This window comes from Pseudopipra pipra, chromosome 18, assembly GCF_036250125.1.
Source record: "Pseudopipra pipra isolate bDixPip1 chromosome 18, bDixPip1.hap1, whole genome shotgun sequence".
Taxonomy (NCBI): Eukaryota; Metazoa; Chordata; class Aves; order Passeriformes; family Pipridae; genus Pseudopipra; species Pseudopipra pipra.
In genome coordinates, this window is record NC_087566.1 from 7,959,519 (window position 1) to 7,979,354 (window position 19,836).

General features: G+C 45.9%; 1 protein-coding gene and 1 long non-coding RNA gene across 5 annotated transcripts; one reads left to right on the plus strand and one right to left on the minus strand.

Moving 5' to 3' along the window:
• Window positions 1-179: 179 nt before the first annotated feature.
• RPL6 (ribosomal protein L6) lies at window positions 180-4,179 on the plus strand. Its single transcript, XM_064674947.1, has 7 exons — window positions 180-287; window positions 818-1,051; window positions 1,135-1,233; window positions 1,685-1,828; window positions 2,736-2,784; window positions 3,331-3,515; window positions 3,985-4,179. The coding sequence occupies exons 2-7, from the start codon at window positions 818-820 to the stop codon at window positions 4,135-4,137; spliced, it is 864 nt and encodes a 287-aa protein (XP_064531017.1). The 5' UTR covers window positions 180-287; the 3' UTR covers window positions 4,138-4,179.
• On the minus strand, window positions 2,238-19,713 carry LOC135424098 (uncharacterized). Of its 4 annotated transcripts, none has more exons than XR_010435084.1 (5): window positions 19,497-19,713; window positions 18,970-18,999; window positions 14,714-18,040; window positions 11,506-11,616; window positions 2,238-7,720 (listed from the first exon to the last, which is right to left on the minus strand). It is a non-coding gene; the product is annotated as an uncharacterized LOC135424098 (long non-coding RNA). The 4 variants fall into 4 exon arrangements; XR_010435082.1 differs by having other exon boundaries at window positions 18,970-19,072; XR_010435083.1 differs by having other exon boundaries at window positions 14,714-15,185; window positions 17,907-18,040; window positions 18,970-19,713.
• Window positions 19,714-19,836: the final 123 nt, after the last annotated feature.

Sequence of the window (19,836 nt, forward strand, 5' to 3'; positions counted from 1 at the left end):
AGCATCGCCCGCGCGCGGGGCAGGGCGCGGAGGGGGCCGCGCACCGAACTGAGCGGGTTAAGCGGCGGAGGCGCGGCGAGGCTCCCGCCCGTGCCGGGGGTCCCGCAGCGCTCGGGGGGGGGGCGCGGGCGCGGTGCCCCCTCCCCGCTGCCGCGGGGCCGCCCTGGGCGGCGCGGGCGCTCCAGGACTACAAGTCCCGTGGTGCCACGCGCGGCGTGGTGACGTCACGCGCGGCGCTGGGGTTACCCCGCGCGGCCCCGGATGTAGGTCCCTTTCCCCCCCGGAAGGTGAGGATGGCGGAGCTCCGAGGGCTCGGCGGGGGCCCCGCGTTTCATCCGCCGCCATCCGCGCACCCCACGGGCACCGGCGCGGCCCGCAGCCCTCGGGAGACGACGGGGGGCCGGGACGGGCGCGACAGGGGGAGAGAAGCGGGAGTGTCGCGGCTCTGGGCGGGCCGGGCCGCGGCGGGATGTGGAGGCCGCGCCGGAGAAGCGGGAACGGGCTGGGCTGGGCCGGGACTGGGGCTGAGCGGGGCTGGCCCGTGACTGTCCCGCCTGTGACCACCCGGGACAGAGGGGGGTGTCTGTGTGTCCACGGGCTCCCCACCGAGCAGCGCTGGGTGCGATCGGTGAACTCGTCGCTGTTGTAACTAGCGTGGAGCAGCATTTTGCAGGGAGCAGTGGTTGCTCAGCCGCGGCTGTAAAGGCGGCTGACAACTGTCAGAAAGGTGTAAGGGATCGCTTCGATTCTTTTATTTTGTTTCTGTCACTCGAAGTGTGCGCACCTTGTACTGAGCCCTAGTTTGTGTGATCCTCAGATGGCGGGTGAGAAGGCGCCCGCGGAGAAGAAGCCGGCCAAGAAGAAGGCAGGAGAGAAGAAGCCGGAGCAGAAGCCGAGCCAAAAGGCAGCCGGGGACAAGAAGAAGAGGGTGAAGAAGCACCATGCCAGCAGGAACCCCGTCCTGGCCCGCGGCATCGGGCGGTATTCCCGCTCCGCCATGTACGCCAGGAAAGCCCTGTACAAGCGCAAGTACACGGCTCCAGAGACAAAGGTGGGATAGGAAACACTGTGTTTGAGCCACCGGGGTGCCTTTGGTTTGAAATGTCAGGAGTTCTCCCTGTTCTTTGCCTACAGATAGAAAAGAAGAAGAAGCAGAGGCCCCGTGCCACCATCACCAAGCCAGTGGGTGGAGACAAGAACGGAGGCAGCCGGGTGGTTAAAATCCGGAAAATGGTATGGAAAAGCAGTGGGATGTTCATGGTTTGGGGCTGTTCCGGGTAACCTTGGGCTGGGTGATGAGCCTCTTGCCTGAGGCAGCTTAGGGACCTCAGGCTCAGCTGTGCTTCAGTGAACTGTTGGCAATGCTCACCTTGAGATACAGATCCAGGGTTCTTGGGAGATGGTGGAATTTAGGGTGGGAATTTAGGGAATGGTTGTAGGCACGAGCAGCTTCTGTGCTGTTTGTATTGCTGTGCTGAGGTGGAAGCACACTCAGAAGTACAGAGCTGGCTGCATCTTTCACTGTGCACCATTGCCCAGGAAACACTCCGTGTGTTCCCCTCACCGGCTGCAGCAGAAACAAATCCTTCAGAAAGCTGAACTTTGGGAAATAGGGAGAATCTTGGTGAGGGGTTTCTGCCGTGTGGAATGCAGGTGTTTAACCATGTTGCTGCTCTCCCCTCAGCCCAGGTACTACCCCACGGAGGACGTGCCCCGCAAGCTGCTGAGCCACGGCAAGAAGCCGTTCTGCGAGCACAAGCGGCGGCTCCGCGCCTCCATCACCCCGGGCACGGTGCTCATCCTGCTCACCGGGCGGCACCGCGGCAAGGTGAGCCCCCCTGGTGCCCCCCCAGCCCCACGGGGAGCTGAGATACCCCAGATCTACCAGCTGATGTCACTGGTCAGCCACTGGGTGCAAATCCATGGCTTGTGTCTGGATGCTTCCCTTGCCCGGCTGTTAAGGGATGTAGGTTTTAAATGTTTTTTAAATTAGTGTTTTTCTGCACAGAGCTGGGAGTAGGAGAGGCTAATCCAGTTGCTTAGACAAAATTAAAGGAGTCTTGCAGTGCAGAGCAGCAGACCCAGGTCATATTTCTGTTGCTGCTGCAGCAAAGGCAAAACTTAGTCCTTTAATAGCTATTGCAAAGAAAGAATAACATTTTCATTCTTAATCTAGTTATTAAGGTAACAGTTGATTGTTATGGTCTATACTTCATCTTAATGATGGTTAACTAACATCCTTTACATCCTTTATTTTCTTGAATATTCTGGCTTCACATCACATTACATAAAGGTTGTTGTTCAGGGAAGGCAAACTTGACCAGAAACAGTAAGACATAGCTGGGGGATGGCTCTGACTGTGTGATGTTGTGATGCCTTTCTGGGTTTTATCCAGTTCCTGCCTTTAATTCATATAAAGAATTTTGGGGATGGGATGGCTGTTGCCATCCTGTAGGATGGGCAAAGAGTAAAACTGTAGTAATTGGGTTTGCTCTGCCTTGAGCAATGAGGCACATGGAGAGTCCCAGAGGAGGTCCCTGGCAGAGCTGTGCTCATGGAAGTGCTGTAGTTTGGATCCCAGGGTGGCAATTCCTCAGGTTGCACAGCTGCACCCACACCTGGAGCACTGTCAGTGCCTGTACCAGTACCAGGCCTAGTTGGGCACAGTCCCAGTTTGGCTGTGGTACTGGAGTGCTGGCACCTGAGAGCTGATGGCACATCTTGTTCCTTTACAGCGTGTTGTCTTCTTGAAGCAGCTGGACACTGGCCTTCTGCTGGTTACAGGTAAAAACATTTACATACTTGTGATATTTTTGTTTGGTTTGGGGGTTCAGTGGGTTTGGGGTGGGTTTACCAAGTTCAGGTTTGTCTCTGGGGTCAGTAGCACAACCAATCTGCACGTGGGTGCTTTGGCACGTCATGTGTTCATGGGACAACATGGAATCATGTTTTGTGGTGGAGTCCCCATCCCTGGAGGTGTTCAAGGAATGACTGGACGTGGCACTCAGGGCTCTGGACTGAGTGATGAGGTGGGGATGAGTCACAGATTGGACTCCATGGTCTGGGAGGTCTTTTCCAGCCTGAATGATTCTGGGATTTGTGACTTTGCAGGAAGGTGGAGGGGAGATAATTAAGCTTCAGCATCTGACTGTGTGGAAGAGACCAGGAAGCATTTTTTGGTATTTCTAGAGGGGAAGGGCTTTAAATGTTCAGATTTTAGCTGTGGGCATGTCTGAAGGAACTAGTCATCACATACACTACAAAAATTCAACTTCAAAGCAACCGTTTTCACCAAAAAAGCTGATTTTGTTCTCTTCCCTCTGCCTTCAGGCCCCCTGGTTGTCAACCGTGTCCCCCTGCGTAGGGCCCACCAGAAGTTTGTTATTGCCACATCTACAAAGGTTGATCTCACTGGAGTGAAAATTCCCAAACATCTCACTGATTCCTACTTCAAGAAGAAGAGGCTGCGGAAGCCCAAGCACCAGGAAGGCGAGATCTTTGACACTGAAAAAGAAGTAAGAGATGTGGTGATTCATTGATCCTGAATTCCCATGTGACCCCAGGCCAGGCTCCAAGGGGGGAATAGCAGGGAACAAACAGCTGGATTTTAAGTGGCCCTTAATCAAATGAGGTGATGCCATTAAAATAGATTAATACAGCACTGAGATAAAACCCTGCTAAATTTGGGGATTCTTCTCTGCTTGTACCTCAGCAGACCAGCAGCAGGGATTATTCCAGTTAAATAAATAAATATAAATCTCTTTTTTGAGTGAGAAACACTTTTCCTGGTTGGATCCTGCCAGCAGCATAAGCCAAACAGTGGCTTCAGTGCTGAGCTACCTCAGGTCTCCCACCCTTATTTAGAACAAATGAAGATTTCATGAGAATGTCAAAACTTAGGGTTTTTCCCTGAATTTTCTCCTTTCTGCAGAAGATTCTGAGGTCATTGTGCAGGATTTTCATGTTCTTCTCTGTGCTTTGCAGAAGTACGAGCTGACGGAGCAGCGCAAGGCAGACCAGAAGGCCGTGGATTCCCAGATCCTGGCCCGGATCAAGAAGGTGCCTCAGCTCCGTGGGTACCTGCGCTCCACCTTCTGCCTCTCCAATGGAGTCTATCCTCACAAATTGGTGTTCTAGGCCTTCTGAAAGCACCACATTAAATTCCAAGGGAAAAAAAAAGCAAGGATTTCTGGTGTGTTCTTTGCAATCTGTGATGGCACATGTTGCACAAGGCTTGCCATGCATGATTTAACAGGTAGAAAAGTGCCTGTGGCATGAAATTCTGAGGGACCACATGTAATGACCAGAACTTTGAGTGTAAGATTTGGGGTGTAGTAGTTTTGGTTGGTTGGGTTGGGTTTGTTACATTTTTTTTAACTATTTAATATAAACAGAAATTCAGCTTTCTTAACTTTGAATGAGCTGGGGAGGGATCCTGAAGAGATTTTCTTTTGGGCATAGCAGATAATGCTGGGTTGCCACAGTGCACAATAAAACCCAGCCTCATTCCTGCTGACACACTTCTCTCCACGCTTGCTGTGCTGAAACCAGGGCTTTGGGGGTTTTTTTTTTGTGGAGAACCAGCTCTGTCAATAAAACTTTGCAGGTAACTCAGCATTTTAAACCTTGTGTGCAGCTCTTGAGACGGTGTTTGACAAACAGCTTTGATTCCTCACTCACCACATGAACCTCAGCAAATATAGAACTTTTTAGAGGCATTTCAGGAGCTATGCCTTGGATTCTAAAGTGGAAGCACTGGGAATACTTGAGTTTTGCACAGTAACTTATCCCTGGAACCATAACAAAATTTGGAGAGTATGTCCCTTTCCTGTTCTTTGTTTATCCTTGTGGGATGGAATGCTGTTAGTTGGGAGGAATACCACCTGCTTAGATCAGAAGGCAAATCCTTCATTCTGTAGGCTTGGAAATTGGTTGAAAAGCTGTTTCTGTGAAAGAGAAGTATTTTTCTATCCTGGGAGACTTCTGGAGTCTCAGTGATTTTTCCTATTTCTAAAACTTTTTGAAAGTGAGTTGAAAAAGTTAGTCCTGTGTGTTTTCTTGATCTGTCACAGTCAGCAGAAATCTGGAAGAGGATGCCTGGGTAGCAGTAGCTCTGCTCTTACAAAAACCAGGGATGTACATATTAACAAACCTGGCAGGCTGGAGCTCTTTCTTAGCCAGACTTCTGCAGGAATGGAGGATTATGTAACTGCACCATCTGGCTGCCCATTAATTCTGAGCTCAGAGTAGCCAACGGGGTCAAACTTGATGAGGAATAAGAGATTTCATCAAATTCATGCAAGATTTATGAGAAGGGGATGGGAAAGGGAGCAACACAACCCTGTCTGAGGTGGGAGCTTACATGGCACATACTGGCCATGCTCGTTGGGAAAGAGGAATTGGGCTTTGAGTGCTCCAGAGGCAGTGGAATAACTCAGACACCTGCAGAACACCTGGCTGGCACCCAGGGGCTACAGGTATTGATACAGCTGGTGCTGGGGGGTGTTAAATGTGTGTGGAAGTAACAGCACTGATTACTTAGACCATCTCTCTCTGGATAATTAACAGGCTGGGAGAGCTGAGGGTGTTCACCTGGAGAGGAGAAGGCTCCAGGGAGAACTTAGACCCCCTTCCAGTGCCTAAAGGGGCTCCAAGGGAGCTGGAGAGGGACTTTGGACAAGGGCCTTGAGTGACAGGACAAGGGGGAATGGCTTCCCACTGCCGGAGGGCAGGGTTAGATGGGATGTTGGGAAGGAATTCTTCCCTGTGACTTGTGAGCCCTGGCACAGGTTGCCCAGAGAACCTGTGGATGACTCATCCATGGAAGGGTTCAAGGCCAGGCTGGACAGGGCTTGCCAGCAACCTGGTTTAGGGGAAGGTGTCCCTGCCCATGGCAGGAGATGGGACTGGATGAGCTTTATGGTCCCTTCCAACCCAAACCGCTCTGGGACTCTCTGTAAGTACCAGGAGGTTCAGCAGGGGGAGGCAGTGAGCCGGCTGTGTCCCGGTGCAGAATTCCTGCCCTGGCTGAGTGCCTGTTTCTGTTGCTCTGTGCTGTGTTCTGCCCTGTGTTCTTTATTTTTCCCTGTCATTTTGTCTATGATGAGTTACGTTTTCTGTTGTACTTGGTTTGCTGGATCATGGGTATAGTCAGAGGATTTTAAGTTGATGGGAGATTTTCTTGCAGTGGCAGGACTGGCTTGTTCACATAACTCTAAAAGGATACAAAAGGTTTGCACACATCTCCCTGCTGCTGCTCAGGTTAAGTCCACTGATACTGCCAAGGAAAACTTTTAACCCAATATGCTTAGAAAGCTCAGTTAAAATAAAAATTGTATGTGGGAACACTTATATGGGAAAAGCCCCATTGAGCAAGTGGAATCAGACTAGTTTGTATCAGCACGTGGTATTGCAAGGTCTGCAAACCCAGATTCAGTCACACAAGTTGTGGCCTGAGAGCAAACTGAAGGAGGTACTACTGCTCCAGTCATTCCCTTCCCCTCTGGGAATGGGGAAGTTGCAATAACAAAATAGCCCTGTGGGTTTGCCTAAAAACACAACAGTGTTCTCTGTGATTAATTACTGGTTCCCTGACACGTTCCTCATCTGTGTATCAGAAGACATGAAGTGATACCTGCACCCATTACCCTTGTTTACTGGCAGGGGAGGCTTTGTCTCCCGATGTGCTGTCAGGAAGAGGTTTGGAAATAGGATCCTGGTATGGAGCAATGGCCTCACATGCTGCCCTCATCTTGGTCCTGTCACCTCTGTGGTGACCAGGAACACACCCTGCAAGGTGGGCAGGGAGGGAGGGAAGGATATCTCTGTGCTGCTGTCAATCCCTGGACTGAGTCACTGGGCCCAGCTGGATGCTGGTGTCACACAGGGATGTGGGAGCAGGCCTGATGGAAAATTGGAACACCAAATCCTGCCTTTCTGGGGCTGAGCAGCTCCTTGGGCTTGGAGACAGCACAACTTTCATTGTCCATAAGGAAAGGCAGCCACTGGACAGCTGTGATGTGTCTCTCTCTAAAATATTTCCCTTGAGTGCTGTGAAATCTGCCTTCTTCCTGAGCTGCTCCAGGGTGACGGATGGAAAACAAGAAAAACAAATACTGTACAGGTGACAGACACAGAAACAAAGTGAACATTCCAAAGGATTTTTCACTGTCCACTACCTGGCAAGTCCTTGCTCCACATAAAGGGCCTTTGTGTGTGCTCTGCCGTCCCACAGCCATTCTCATTCCGAGCATGCAAACAGTTCTGCAGTCCTGGCTCGCTGAGTCATTGCTTTTCCCTGTGCAGCCCCCACAGAAGAAGCCAGAGCCATCCAAAGCCTCCCTCACCCAATCAGAAGTGCTGGAGATGTGCAGGGCCAAAAATAGTGACAGACTCAACCACAGCAGCACTTCATTAGCATCAAATGTGCTCTTTGCTTCAGCTGCCTAATAAAGTGATATGTAATTATAATAAAGCATCCTTTGGAGAGGAAAGAGAGAGGGATGTTGGCTTTCCCAGGGAATTGGTAATAAGATGTGATGCCTTGTTATCTCCAGGCACCTGTTCTTACCTGTGAGACGTGCAGTGACCCCATGGGTGCAGTTCCAGCCTGGCTCTGTCCAGCTGCTGTGTCAGGAACAGTCTCAGGGAGGCAGCCACTGGCTTTGCTCCTGGAATGAGGATCCTTTGGGACCAGGATCCTTAGGAGAAACAGTCTTATCTACAAGACAAAGTACTTTGCAGTGCCAGGTTTGTAGAGAAGGTTACTTTGGCACACGTGGGTTTAACTTTAATTAAGAGAAGATGGCTGTGGCTGGAGTGTGGAGGAGCTTTTACAGGGCTGCCCCACCTTTTGGGACTGGTGGTGAGGAAAATATGCCAAATTCCCAGATGTCCAGGGATTGCTCAGTTCACCTGTGCTATAGGAAGTGCCTTGTCATGGAGAGGCTGAACCTTTTCCCCCCACATATTGCCACCTGATCCCTGCCCTTCTTGTCATAGTTTGCAGAACTGTTGCCATTGGTGCAAAAAAAAGTCACTCTGGATCTCCCCACAAGCTCAACAAAGAATAAATAGAGTTTGGGGACAGTTTTTTTGTCTTCACCTGGAAGATGATGTGCTTTAGCATCAGAAAATGGAGGCAAGAGCAGCTGAGAAGAGCTGGCCTAGGCAGTGTCCCTCTAGCAAAACCAAGATGATTCCTTTTGCCCTTCTCCAGGTGCTGATTCCCATCCCACTTTAAATGATTCCAGCGTTAGAAACCTCATCCAAACAGACTTTACTAGTAGAATTTGTTTCAGATTCTCTGTATATTCTTCTTTCAGTACATTTTTTCTTGTCCTTCAGTAGAGGGGCTTCCTGGTCTCTCCTTATTAAAATCAACTGGGTTTAAAATCAAAACTGGTTTTTTGCAGCTCCTAGAATTTTATCAGCTCTTACTCTGTTACCAGACAGACACATGGACAGCTTAGTTTGAGATCTAGAACTTCACAGGAGAGTCATCTAAACTCCACTACACTTTCTTCCATCCTTATTGTTCTGAAGCAACATGCCACATGTCACCAATCCTATGGGTACAGAATTAAGAGCTTCTGCTCCTGTTGTGTTTTGGGAACAGTATCTGAAGTTCCCAGCACCTGTTAATTTGATTTCTCCAGTTCTCCTACATTACAATCTGCACTAAGCACTTGATAACTCATTGTTTAAGCAATTAGAACAATTAAAGCCTTATTTTTATAAGTATCTTATTCCTGTGTTGTTCAGGAAGCCACTGATTGAGCAAAGCCAGCCACTGCCCCTGAGTCACACCTGAGGGTGGGTCTGGAATGGTTACATGTGGAATTTGACACATGTGCCAACAAACAACCAAAAACATTTTTCCTTGTTCAGCTGCTTTTCCATTGTTTGTTCTTTGGGGTTTTTTAGGGGGGCAGTTTTGACCCTCTGACCTATGAAGAGTCAAAAAAAACCCCATGTTTGTCAGCTGACTGCCTTTTTTTGCTAATTCTTTTCCCTTTTCCCACCATTATTTCAGTATTTATCTGGGAAATGACTTCACATGATAGATTGCACACAGAGCCAGCAGCTTCTATGACCTAACCATGGTTCACACTATACCAGACATAAGTACTTATTAGTTGTAATAATGATGAGGAGAGAGGGAGCATGGTAGTCAAAATAGTACTTGAGATTCAAGAAATTCAATCTTTTTCTGGGCTCTATTGATTTTTCTGTGGGATCCTGAGCAAGTAACTTAATTTCAGCTAAGACAATGTTCGCACACTGCAGAAAGCAGAGATACTTTCTCATATCGAGTCTCAAGAAGTGTTTTAAACTTCTGCAGGGAAAAAAATTATGTCTATGCTTTAAAGTACATAAAAGAATAAAAGGTCTTTGCTTGGATGACACTGAGGAGGGAGCTGATCCATTATTCTAATCTTGTTCTAGTGAGATCATATCAACATTTAATACTAAAAAATACAAACATTGTGTTGTGTTGAAGACTGGCACAGGTGACAGGAGAAATCAATGTTTTCACAGTCCTGTTTATCCGTTTTAATGCTGGTTTTTTGCAGAATTTAGTCCATTTTATTTGTACAACTCAAATATTCAGAATATCTGGTGCCATTCTGTGCTCCTGCACTTTGCCCAATTAGCAGTTCCCAGTGCTTTGCCTGCAGATTATTTTTAATGATGATAATAACCAGCTTTTCATACTTTACATCCACTGAGCACATTGGCCTTGTGACACCCAGCAGAGGCAAAAAACTGCCATTAGAACACCAAGAAATCACACAAAGGTAAAATCATCTATTTATCCATTGAAGCAAGTCAGTGAGTGCAGAGAACCACACCAAGGCTCTAAATCTCATGGAAAAAATAGAGACTAAACCAGAAGCAATTTCATCTTCATCTCTTCTGTCAGTCCTACCTAATGCAGAGGGTTTTCACTCTATTGACAGATGCACTTAAGATGTAATTGTTTTTAAAATTAAGGCTTTCAGGTATCACCATGGGCATTACATGGTATCTTATTGTTCAAAATGCCCATTTTCACATGAGGAAGTAAAATACAAGCTAAAACGTACAAAAATAGTGCAAATTATGTCCTTGATTCCAAAGGGAGGAAGGTTAATTTTCACAGCAAGGAGATATGAAGACCCTAAAAGAATGATGCACCCTCAAAATGTTCCACTGGAGATGTCCAGGTATCATGAGCATTCCAGTTCCTGGTGTGAATGTCCTGCTAAGCTGAAGGGAAGATCTGTTTTGGGGAATTTCATAGAAATTGGTGAGTAACCATAACTGTCCCTTCAAATAAGCACAAAAAAAAATGAACAAATGTCCCTCTAGAATCAGGGAACTGAAACCACAGCAACTCTTGCTCAAAGGAGAGGCACATGGCAAAGCTTCTGTACGTTGCACATTATCCACATGGCTTCCCTGAGCCTGACCCACGGTGCAAAAAGGGCATTTGAAACCTGGAGCTTTGTGCTTGTGTGAGAGAAAAAAGCCCAACACATGCACAGAGCAGGGACACAGAGGGAGAAAGGGGAAAACTGCATTTTAAGGCTGCTGATGCAAAACAAAACTTCGAGAGGGCTTTTTTTTTTTTTTTGTCCAAATCCTGGCTTTGGTCAAAGCAATGTGCACAAAAACCTGTGGTTTATTTAATCCAGTGCTCTAGGAAAAAAGGCTTTCATGCTTTGTAATTAAACAGGACTTCATCAAGGCAGTATCTCACATCCTCCTGTAACTGTCTTCTAACACAGGTGACCCATTAATCTCCAAACTGCCCAACAGCTTGAATAAAAAATATAAATTAAAATAATACAAATAACATTCTGTGGCTTGGGTTTATCTGCAGTAAGTGCTGATTTCACCTGAAAGGGTGTCCCAGCATGATCCAGTCAGTGCAGCTGCTCCTGAGGATTTATAATATAGAATTTCTGTCATTCTTCCCACTCTTTCACCCTGAGCTTCAAATTTCATGTCATTCAGTTGCCACTGCACCAAGCCTGGGCAGACTGGGCAATCAAGCCTAATAAATGGCTTTTTAATGTGTTTGCCCTGCACAATGAACAGCCACATGAGAACAGTCTGGCAGACTGGAGCACAATACATAGAGTGTGGTCCCTGTGTTGCATGTGCAGGGCTGGGCTGATGTTATTTGTCTGTGAACTAATGATCTGATGAAGGGGGTGATGCTGGAGGAGTCCTCCAAGCAGTGGTGGCTTTGGCTGACTGACAGCACTGCTTTTGGGTCTTCTGTTGATTGATTGTAAAGTAATTTGAGTTGAAGGGCAATTCACTGTTCTTCATGGTTTATCTGTACCAATGTTCTTTTTAAAGAAACACTGTTAAGCACAAAATCAAGGTACATAAAACCATTCCAGAAAAGACTGACTTTTACCTGCCAGGACCAGGATTTTAAAAGCACATGCCACTCCACTGCAGCATCATGAACTCAACTCTACAACATTCCAAATGAAGAAACTCTCCTACCTGTAACAGCATGAAACGATTTTCATCCATCCTGGCTTCACCTGCAGGCCAGTCCAGCCCAAATCTGTGGAATGATGAATTATTTGGCCTTTACTGGTTTGTGCCATCTGGCTGTAAGGAACAGAGGGAAAAACAGGTGAGTCATAGTGAGCATAAGAAGATTGAACTCTCACAGAAATCAGCAGCATCCCTTCACTGACAAAACCACAGCAGACTTCTAGAGCCCTTTTTGTTTGTCTCCCTCGTATTTATATCCCATCAAATTGTCCACTCGCGGTGACTTTATTGTATAACAGTTCTTACTCTTCCTTTAAAAGCAGATTCTTGGCTGGAAATAACAAGTAAGAAATACTGGAAAGAACAGGAGAAATGCTGCAAGAAAGAAAGGGAGGGGAAGAAGGCACTATGGGAAGAGCACCTTCGGAGATGTGGGCACTTACAGCTGCAAGACAGCACCACACAGGGAGCAAAATTGTTCTCCCCAAAGGAAAAGCCACTCCAGTTTGCACAGCATGGCTTCAGCTCTCAATTAGTGCCTTTCAGTCTTAAGTTTGTTTTGAATGCCTGTCACCACTGAAGAGAAAATCAGCACAGACTAACAGTTGCTCAGGCCAGGGATTCACTGCCCTGCCTCCCTTTCCTCAGCAAAAAGGGTTGTTAGTGCTGCAGTGCCTGTGCAAACCTGCTAATTAAGACTTCACAGTCTTGGAGCTGATTGATGAATTTTGAGTAAAAGACAAAGATGACAAAAGTTCAAAAGCCACCTCATTTAAAATTCTCATTTGAAATCTGACTTTGGCTCTTTCCTTTGGTGTCCTGTTGTTTCAGACTCCCCAGTCGTCCCTTTTTAACACCGTCTCCTTACCTGGAGATGTGCTTGTGAAAGCTGAGTCACTTTTGGGTGAACAACAAGCAGTGAGTTGGGGGGTTTATTCCCAAGATTTCTACCAGCACGGGTGACTGAATAGATTTTTTTGTCAGGATTGGCACAACTCGGTCTAAAATGTAAAAAAACCACCTCCAGCCTTTTGCCACAACCAGCTGCCTCAGGCCTTTCCTTCTGGGTAACACCTACAAAACAGGGCTGGTGGAGTCAAGCTGGAAAAATTCTGATTTTTGACATCTCCTACAGGTCTTCCATCCATGGGCTTCTTGAAACACAGTGATGGGTTCCAAATCCAAATACAGGTGGTGCTTTGTGTTTTGCTTTCAAGCAGTTCTGTTCAGGAAGATTTTATATTTCAGTGGCTCTTACAGCTGCTACAGAATTCTAGGGAATGAGAAAAAATCAGTAGTAGAGACAAATTCTTGCCAGTCATAGTAATTCCAGCTTTCCACCCACTTACCTCTTCATACATTTCATTTTACTATATTTATTACATGTATTTTAAACTCTCAATGTCAAAATATTACTAACCTTACTGTATGATGGAGTTAGACTGAGTTATATGAATGAAATTAAATTAGCCCAATATTTATAACTTTTTCTAGATAGCTTAAATTTCTAGTACTCAAAAAAAGCTATGAAAACTTATAATTTATCTTACTCTTAAAGCATTTTTTTTGTAACAAACCAAGACTTTTATCAACAAATAAAAAAGCCAAGATGCACTTGCTTCAATTTTTTGATTAGTTCTGCTTTGTCACAGAGGAAAAACATCCTTATTTGGGACTGAAATGGAATAATTTGAAACCTGCTTAGGGTATATTGGGTATCACTGTAGCAGGAAAATGCTGAAGCTTGACATAAATATTTATATATCTGTGGTTCTGATGGGATGATTGGGTGTAAAAAGGATGTAAAATGGTATTAGGATACATGTATTATAACTTAAAAAATCTCCTCTGTTGACAGTAATGATATAAATATGGATAAATAATTATAAATAAAATATAAGCTCCTCTAGGTGTCATAACAATATTTTTCTGCAACCCTACAGGGACCATCCCCAAGTGAGTTTCGATGCTAAGGGAGATTTTAAGAAAATGAACAGCTGGTAGAAAACTTACCAGAATTTGAAACCAACTCATCCTGTGAATAAGTCACATTTAACCAAACTTCAGTTGGAAAAAGAATGGAGAAAAATATTAAAACAGGTGTTTGGAGTTTTCATTTCAGTATTCATTTCATTCAGCATCACTTCTGAGCTGCAGCTACAGCTGCTCTCCCCGTGCTTCCCTTTTCCATCAGGTTTGGGGGGTGGGAACATCCTCATCCTCCCTCGGGAAGTCTGAGGCAGGTTTGACAAATGCTTCAGTCAGAGCTGAATGAACCTTCCAGGGAGGAGAGGGAATCAGGCACAGCCTGGGATTCACTGTTCCCACCTCCCATAGAGCTGGGAAGGGATTCACATCCTCTTTGCCTCTTCATACCCAGGAGATTTAAAATTGTATCACGGGGCTGTGACTCCATGTGGCACTTACACTGACTTCACTAAAATGAAAGCTTGAAAATTTTGCTTTTTAACACAAAATAGAAAAAAAAATTAGACAATTTAGCTGCCTGCCCTGGAACAGAAGATATATTTGAATAACAAGGCAATGCCCCTAAAAGAGAAATCAAAAGTCTGTGTGTACTGTGTCAGCAACTGGAATTCTTTCTTGGTGTCAATAAATAGCTCTCAAACAAGTAGATTTGCAGGATTAGTATTTTAACCAATTTACTTGGGAAATTAGAGAAAATTATTGAAATGTAGAAACTCAAATTATTTCTTCATAGTCAAGGAGAAAATCAGCTTATGACACTTTTTTTTTCCAAGAGTTTAAAATAAAATTTTAGGTAAATTAAAGGGTAAATATGAAGCCAGAGATGTTCTGACAAAGGTATGTGTTGTATTTGTGTCTGAGCATCAGCCCCACCTTGGTGCTACTCAAAATCACTGCTGTTCTTGCAGCAACCATTGATCCAAAAACTTGCCATTTTTGGAACTCATTTTCAAGAACTAATTTTAAACCCCTCAGATCTCAGCCAGGCTGTCACAGACCTTGTGAATTTAACATTGCAAACCCTGAGAAACACAAGTGGACCTTGTAATAATTTGTATGAATTATATAAACCCACCTCGTTACATTTATATCTTCACAATCTGGAGCAGAATATTGTAGCAGAGGTGTTTTTTTTTTCATTTATTTTTCCCTCGTGTTACTGCACCAGTTTTTAGAGAGGTTGAATTTTAAAACAGCACCGAATAGCTGTATTTAAACCTACCTATTTTTGGATATTAATAATGAGCCTTCTGAGACATTTGAGATTCAGAAATTCAGGACAACCACTCAGGGATCTGTTCAGCTCCCAACCACTCTTCCTCACTGACGGGTAGCATTTAGATCCTTCCCTCCATGAAAGGCTACTTGAGTAAGAAAATGAGACATGAGATCAGGGAGAGCAGTGTTAAATGCCAGCTTGTTTTGCTTGTGCATGTGAAACACCACAAAGAGAATTGAAGTGGAAGTTGTTATTTCATTTACAAGCCCAGAATGAGGCAACAATATCACCCTGCAGCTGCAGGGAAAGCAGAGAGGACACGGAGACACCGAGCAGGAGAACTGCATGGAAGACAGGAATCTGTCCAGAACATTTCACATTGGTGAGGCTTCATCTAAAGAGCAGCAGCTCAAGGGAGGTGTGGACAAGTTGGAGGAAATCCCAGAGGAATGATGAGAGTTCCAGAATACGTGGCCTGCAGAGAAAGTTTGAAAGGCAAGGATTATTTAGTGCAGAGATGATGGACAGGAACTGTGGTCACAGCTCTCATGGGTGAAGAAAACTGCACATGAGAGGAAGGAAATAAACTGTTCTCTGGGCCTGAAAAAAATGGAAAAATGAATGAAAAGGCTTAAATTGCAGCAACACAAGTTCAATTGTGGATTAGGAAACTCCCTGACTGTGATGACAATTCAACAGTGGAAGAGATGGAACAGTGAGTTGTGGCTGCCCCATCCCTGGAAGTGTCCAAGGCCAGGTTGGATGGGGCTTGCAGCAACCTGGGCTAGTGGAAGGTGTCTCTGCCCATGGCAGGGGGTGGCACTGGTTGAGCTTTAAGGTCCTGCCAACCCAAACCATTCTGGGATTCCATGATTTCATGGATGCAGGCAGAATCTCCATCCAGATGGGCCAGGTGTGTCACAGGTAGTGCTGGGTAACAGCACTGCATGAGGTTTTCTCTAAGAAAACATTCCAGCATTTTTATTAGAATTCTATGATTTACATTTGTTTCCTGCCCAATTTCAGTAAGGCTGTGTTTGCAAGGTAGTGATTCATACTCATGTTTTCTACAACAAATGATCTGTATTCATTTTAATAAAAATATCTTTTTACTTGTTCTTCCTCCCTCAATCCCACCTTGAAATCACTCATCCTTCAGCAATTATTGCCCTTCTAAATGAGAAAAATGGGAATATTTTTCTTTTGCAATTAAAATACATTTCTGAGGTTTGAAATTATTTTATTTCACTGTCTAGTTTGTTCCTCTCCTCTGTCAAACAGTGTTTCTTTCCCCTTCAGTCCTTTCTAAGTTTTACTTGGAGAAAAAAAATGAAGGAACTGTATTTTTTAATCCCAGTTAGTGTGCCAAGAAATGCCACCATTCTGTGCATAGTGGCCTTATTAATAATGGCATTCAGGCTCCCTAAATAACATGTACCAGGATTCAGGGGATGGAAATCTGGTTATTGCAGCCCACGTGAAAATAGCAACTATTTCTTCTGTTTCACACATCTCTTAGTGTCACAATGGTCATTAATACTGGAAGTGTCATTTCTAAATGAACAGAAAGATGCACAGCAAAGCCTCAAGATGAAAAGGATGTTCACCATACAGAGCTGTTAATATAAAATTAAACTGGAGGGTGAGGCACTGTTGCCTTAAATCCCATTACATAATAGGCAAATTCCAAGCAGGAATTTCCATGGGCAGCTCACAGGACTGAATTTTTCCCCACAGACCATGAGCATGTTCTGGTAAATCTCAGTAACTGTGAGCACAGAGAAGCACAAGGACACAGGAGACCAGCACAGGAAGGAGCTTATCCCAGGCTCCTGCCACCAGAGGCAGAGGTGATGACAGCAGCTCGAGAAATGCTCAGTAGCTGCTCAAAAATAATGAAAATAATTAAAAACAATGAAAGCAGAAGACTGGTTTTCTGTACAAGCCTGTTTACAACTTAAGGATTTTATTCCCTCTGCTTGATTTGTGTCACAAAGTTATTCCAGTCTGGTTTTTTAGTCTCCCATAAAGTAGTACAAGGTTTCTTTGTAGTTCCTGCTGTACCCCTCTGACTGCACATTGAAGTTACAGTGGCTGACGTTTGCTGGTGACAGGCAGAACAAAAATATTATATATTTTTCATTATATTACACAACATCTCCTGCAGCAGATGCCAGGCAAGCTGCATGATGTTTATTGTATCCATAACAGCCCTAATATTGAAAATTTCATGCAAAAACCTATATCAGCGTTCCATGCTATGTAAGTTTATAGATTGTCCTGTTAATTCCTGAATGGCAGGCACTTAAAATAATTTAGGAAATTACACTTACTAGTAATTATTTTATTTGCCTGCACTGAGGCAGGACAGGACACATTTCTCAGTTATATGACATTACATGAATTCAATAAGTGATTTTTGAGTCTGAATTTTCATCTCAAACTTAATTGAATTCAGAAAGAACTCCACATAAGCAAATCAATAACTATAAAAGGGTAAATATTCCCTCTGTTCAGCGTGGGATAACAATGTGGCTGTGCACCTCGTTCTATGCCTCTCCTGCTGTGGAAGCATCCAGAGCTACACTCACTCTTCCTGGCTCTGAGTCAGCTCCTCATTCCCAGACAAGGCCTTGGTTTGTATTTCAAGGCAGTGGGTTGAATCCACAGCTATATCAAACCTGGATCCTCCATCTGGGAGCTACTGTGGCAACCATATTCCTCTGGGATAAAGCAGTCCAGAAGGCCTTGGAAGGAGCATGGGAGAGCTGGAGACAGAGAATTTTGAGCCTGTGGAAAAGTCCTTTGGAGAACAGACACATCCAAAACTGTGTAAAACACTGCAAATCCCTTCTGCTGATGTCCTTCCTGATGCGAGCTTGTGAAGGGAACATTCCACTTTACTCAGCTCTATTTGTATTGATTTTATGGAAGATACTCAACTAGTACCATGAAAGTATCACAAAATCTAAATATGGAATGTTTTTTGGCGTTACTCCCACTAAAATGTACAAACAATTTGTGTTTCTCTTCCTCTGTTCCTGTCGCATGTGAGTGAATGAAAACAATGTAAAACTCCTACTCTGGTAACAAAACAATAACAATAACACCCATCGCTGTCTCACAACAAAATATTGTGACTAATCTAACCTTGGCAGCTTTTCCCTTCTTCCAAGGAGCCTTCAGCTTATCTCACCTGCCAGAACTCAGCTGCCACGTCCCACCTGCCATAAAATCTTCAAATCTCAGCATTCCTTCTCCTCTGAGTCCTCACAGGGCTTCCACGGGAGGATCAGGGTCCATCTGCAGCCCTCGTTCTCTGTGTTGTGTCTGGACCAAAAATAATAGATGCCCATGAAGTTTCTCCCTCACAAAAACCTTTGATGGCAGCTCTCCATACCCTCCCTGTCCAAAAATCTGTGCCTCTAGCACAGAGGCAAATAATATCTATTTCTATAATAAAACCGGGCCTGGAGACTCATGAATGGCAGGGATACCAAATACAGTGTACTGAGCTATCACACAGATCTCTAAATAACTGGTTGTACGAACTTACCTGAACCCTGTTTCAAATGAACTGGCCTCAAAAACAAGCTGCACAATTGTGTGAGTGCTCACATTGCTGAATCAGGGATACAAAGAGGCTTTGCGTGGGTCCTGTGTTGAGTAGTCATCCATTACATGGAAATAATGCTTCTTCCCAACCAGATTTAATAGGACATAAAACATTGGAGGTAGATCTCATCTTACTCCAGCTCTGAATAGGCTTTTCCTCCAATACCACAGCACATTTGTTATAATGCACTAATATATTAAATAATTTAATCTGATCAAACAGGTAAATAAATGCGTGGTGCTCCGTCTCTGGTTGTGCACAGTCACTGTTCCGTGAAAAGCAGACACTTGTAATGGGAATCCCCACAAAGAATATTTAACATTTACCATCACGTCTCTCTCATTAGCATGATCTGTCTCACCAGTACTTTGCTGAACATCCAGGTACAGCTGCCTGTGACACTTTGTGTCTCTGAACAGGCTCAGGTCGAGGTCTGAGGCAGCTGAGGGTGAAATTAGGCTGATGAAAATGGGGAAGGTTATGTGATGCTGTCAAAATGAGAGGCTGAGAGACAGAAAGATCAATTTTCCTTTGCATCCCATTTTTTCCACGCATACTGTGCTGTTGCAACCCTTTTGCTTCACACCCTCTGGCATCCTCATTGCATGGATAAATCTGGAGGTATGGATTTTAAGGGACATACCTGTTCACTCACAAGTCCTTTGGGAAAAAGCTGCTTGAGAGGTGACAGGATTCCCATGAGGAGGTGACAGAGAGGGACAAGGCATGGAGAAAGGGAGATTATTCTATTGGGGAGCAGACAAAATACGGGTGGGCAGAGGTGCAGGAGGGGAGAAACAACCCTGTGGGGAACGTGAGGGACCAAGAGGGAAAAAGGTCTATTCAGAAGGGCTTTACTGGCCAAGTGGGTGAAGCCGAAGAGTGAAACCCTTAGGGGAATGGTGGCCTCACCCTCCCTCGGGGTGAGGGGCTGAGGGAGCAGCTCTGGGGCTGAGGAAGCGGTGGCGGGAGATGGGGAGCTGAGGGGAGCGGCCACTGCGTGAGGGGGCGAAATCCCCGGGGGGCGACCCTGGGAGAGCGGGACAAGGCGCTGAGGGGGCATTCCGGGGAATGTGAGGTGAGGCGCTGAGGGGAGCGCCCCTCGGTGCGGGTGAGGCGCTGAGGGGAACGATTCCAGCGGGCTGAGGCGAGGCGGTGAGGGGACCGCACCCGGTGCGGGTGAAGCGCTTCGGGGAGCGCACTCGGTGCGGGTGGGTCGCTCCCCCCGGTCCGTGTGAGGCACTGACGGGACCGTCCTGAGGTGTAGGCGATGCGTTCCCCCGGTGCGGGTGATGCACTGCCAGGATCATCCCGCGGCGCGGGTGACCCGCTCCCCCCGCTCCCTGTGAGGCGCTGACGACCCCGTCCCGCGGCGCACGGGGTGCGGCGTGACCCGCCCTGTGGGCGGGGCTCGGCGCGGGGGGCATGTCCCGGCGCGGGGGGCGTGTCCCGGCGCGGGGGGCGGTGCCCGTTGGGGGCGTGTCCCGGCAGGGAGGGGGCCGGCTGTATT

Coding starts and splice junctions, on each gene's coding strand:
- RPL6 (XM_064674947.1), top strand. CDS start 818: ATGGCGGGTGAGAAGGCGCCCGCGGAGAAGAAGCCGGCCAAGAAGAAG. Junction 1,052..1,134: donor ACACGGCTCCAGAGACAAAG/GTGGGATAGGAA, acceptor CTTTGCCTACAG/ATAGAAAAGAAGAAGAAGCA. Junction 2,785..3,330: donor TGGCCTTCTGCTGGTTACAG/GTAAAAACATTT, acceptor CTCTGCCTTCAG/GCCCCCTGGTTGTCAACCGT.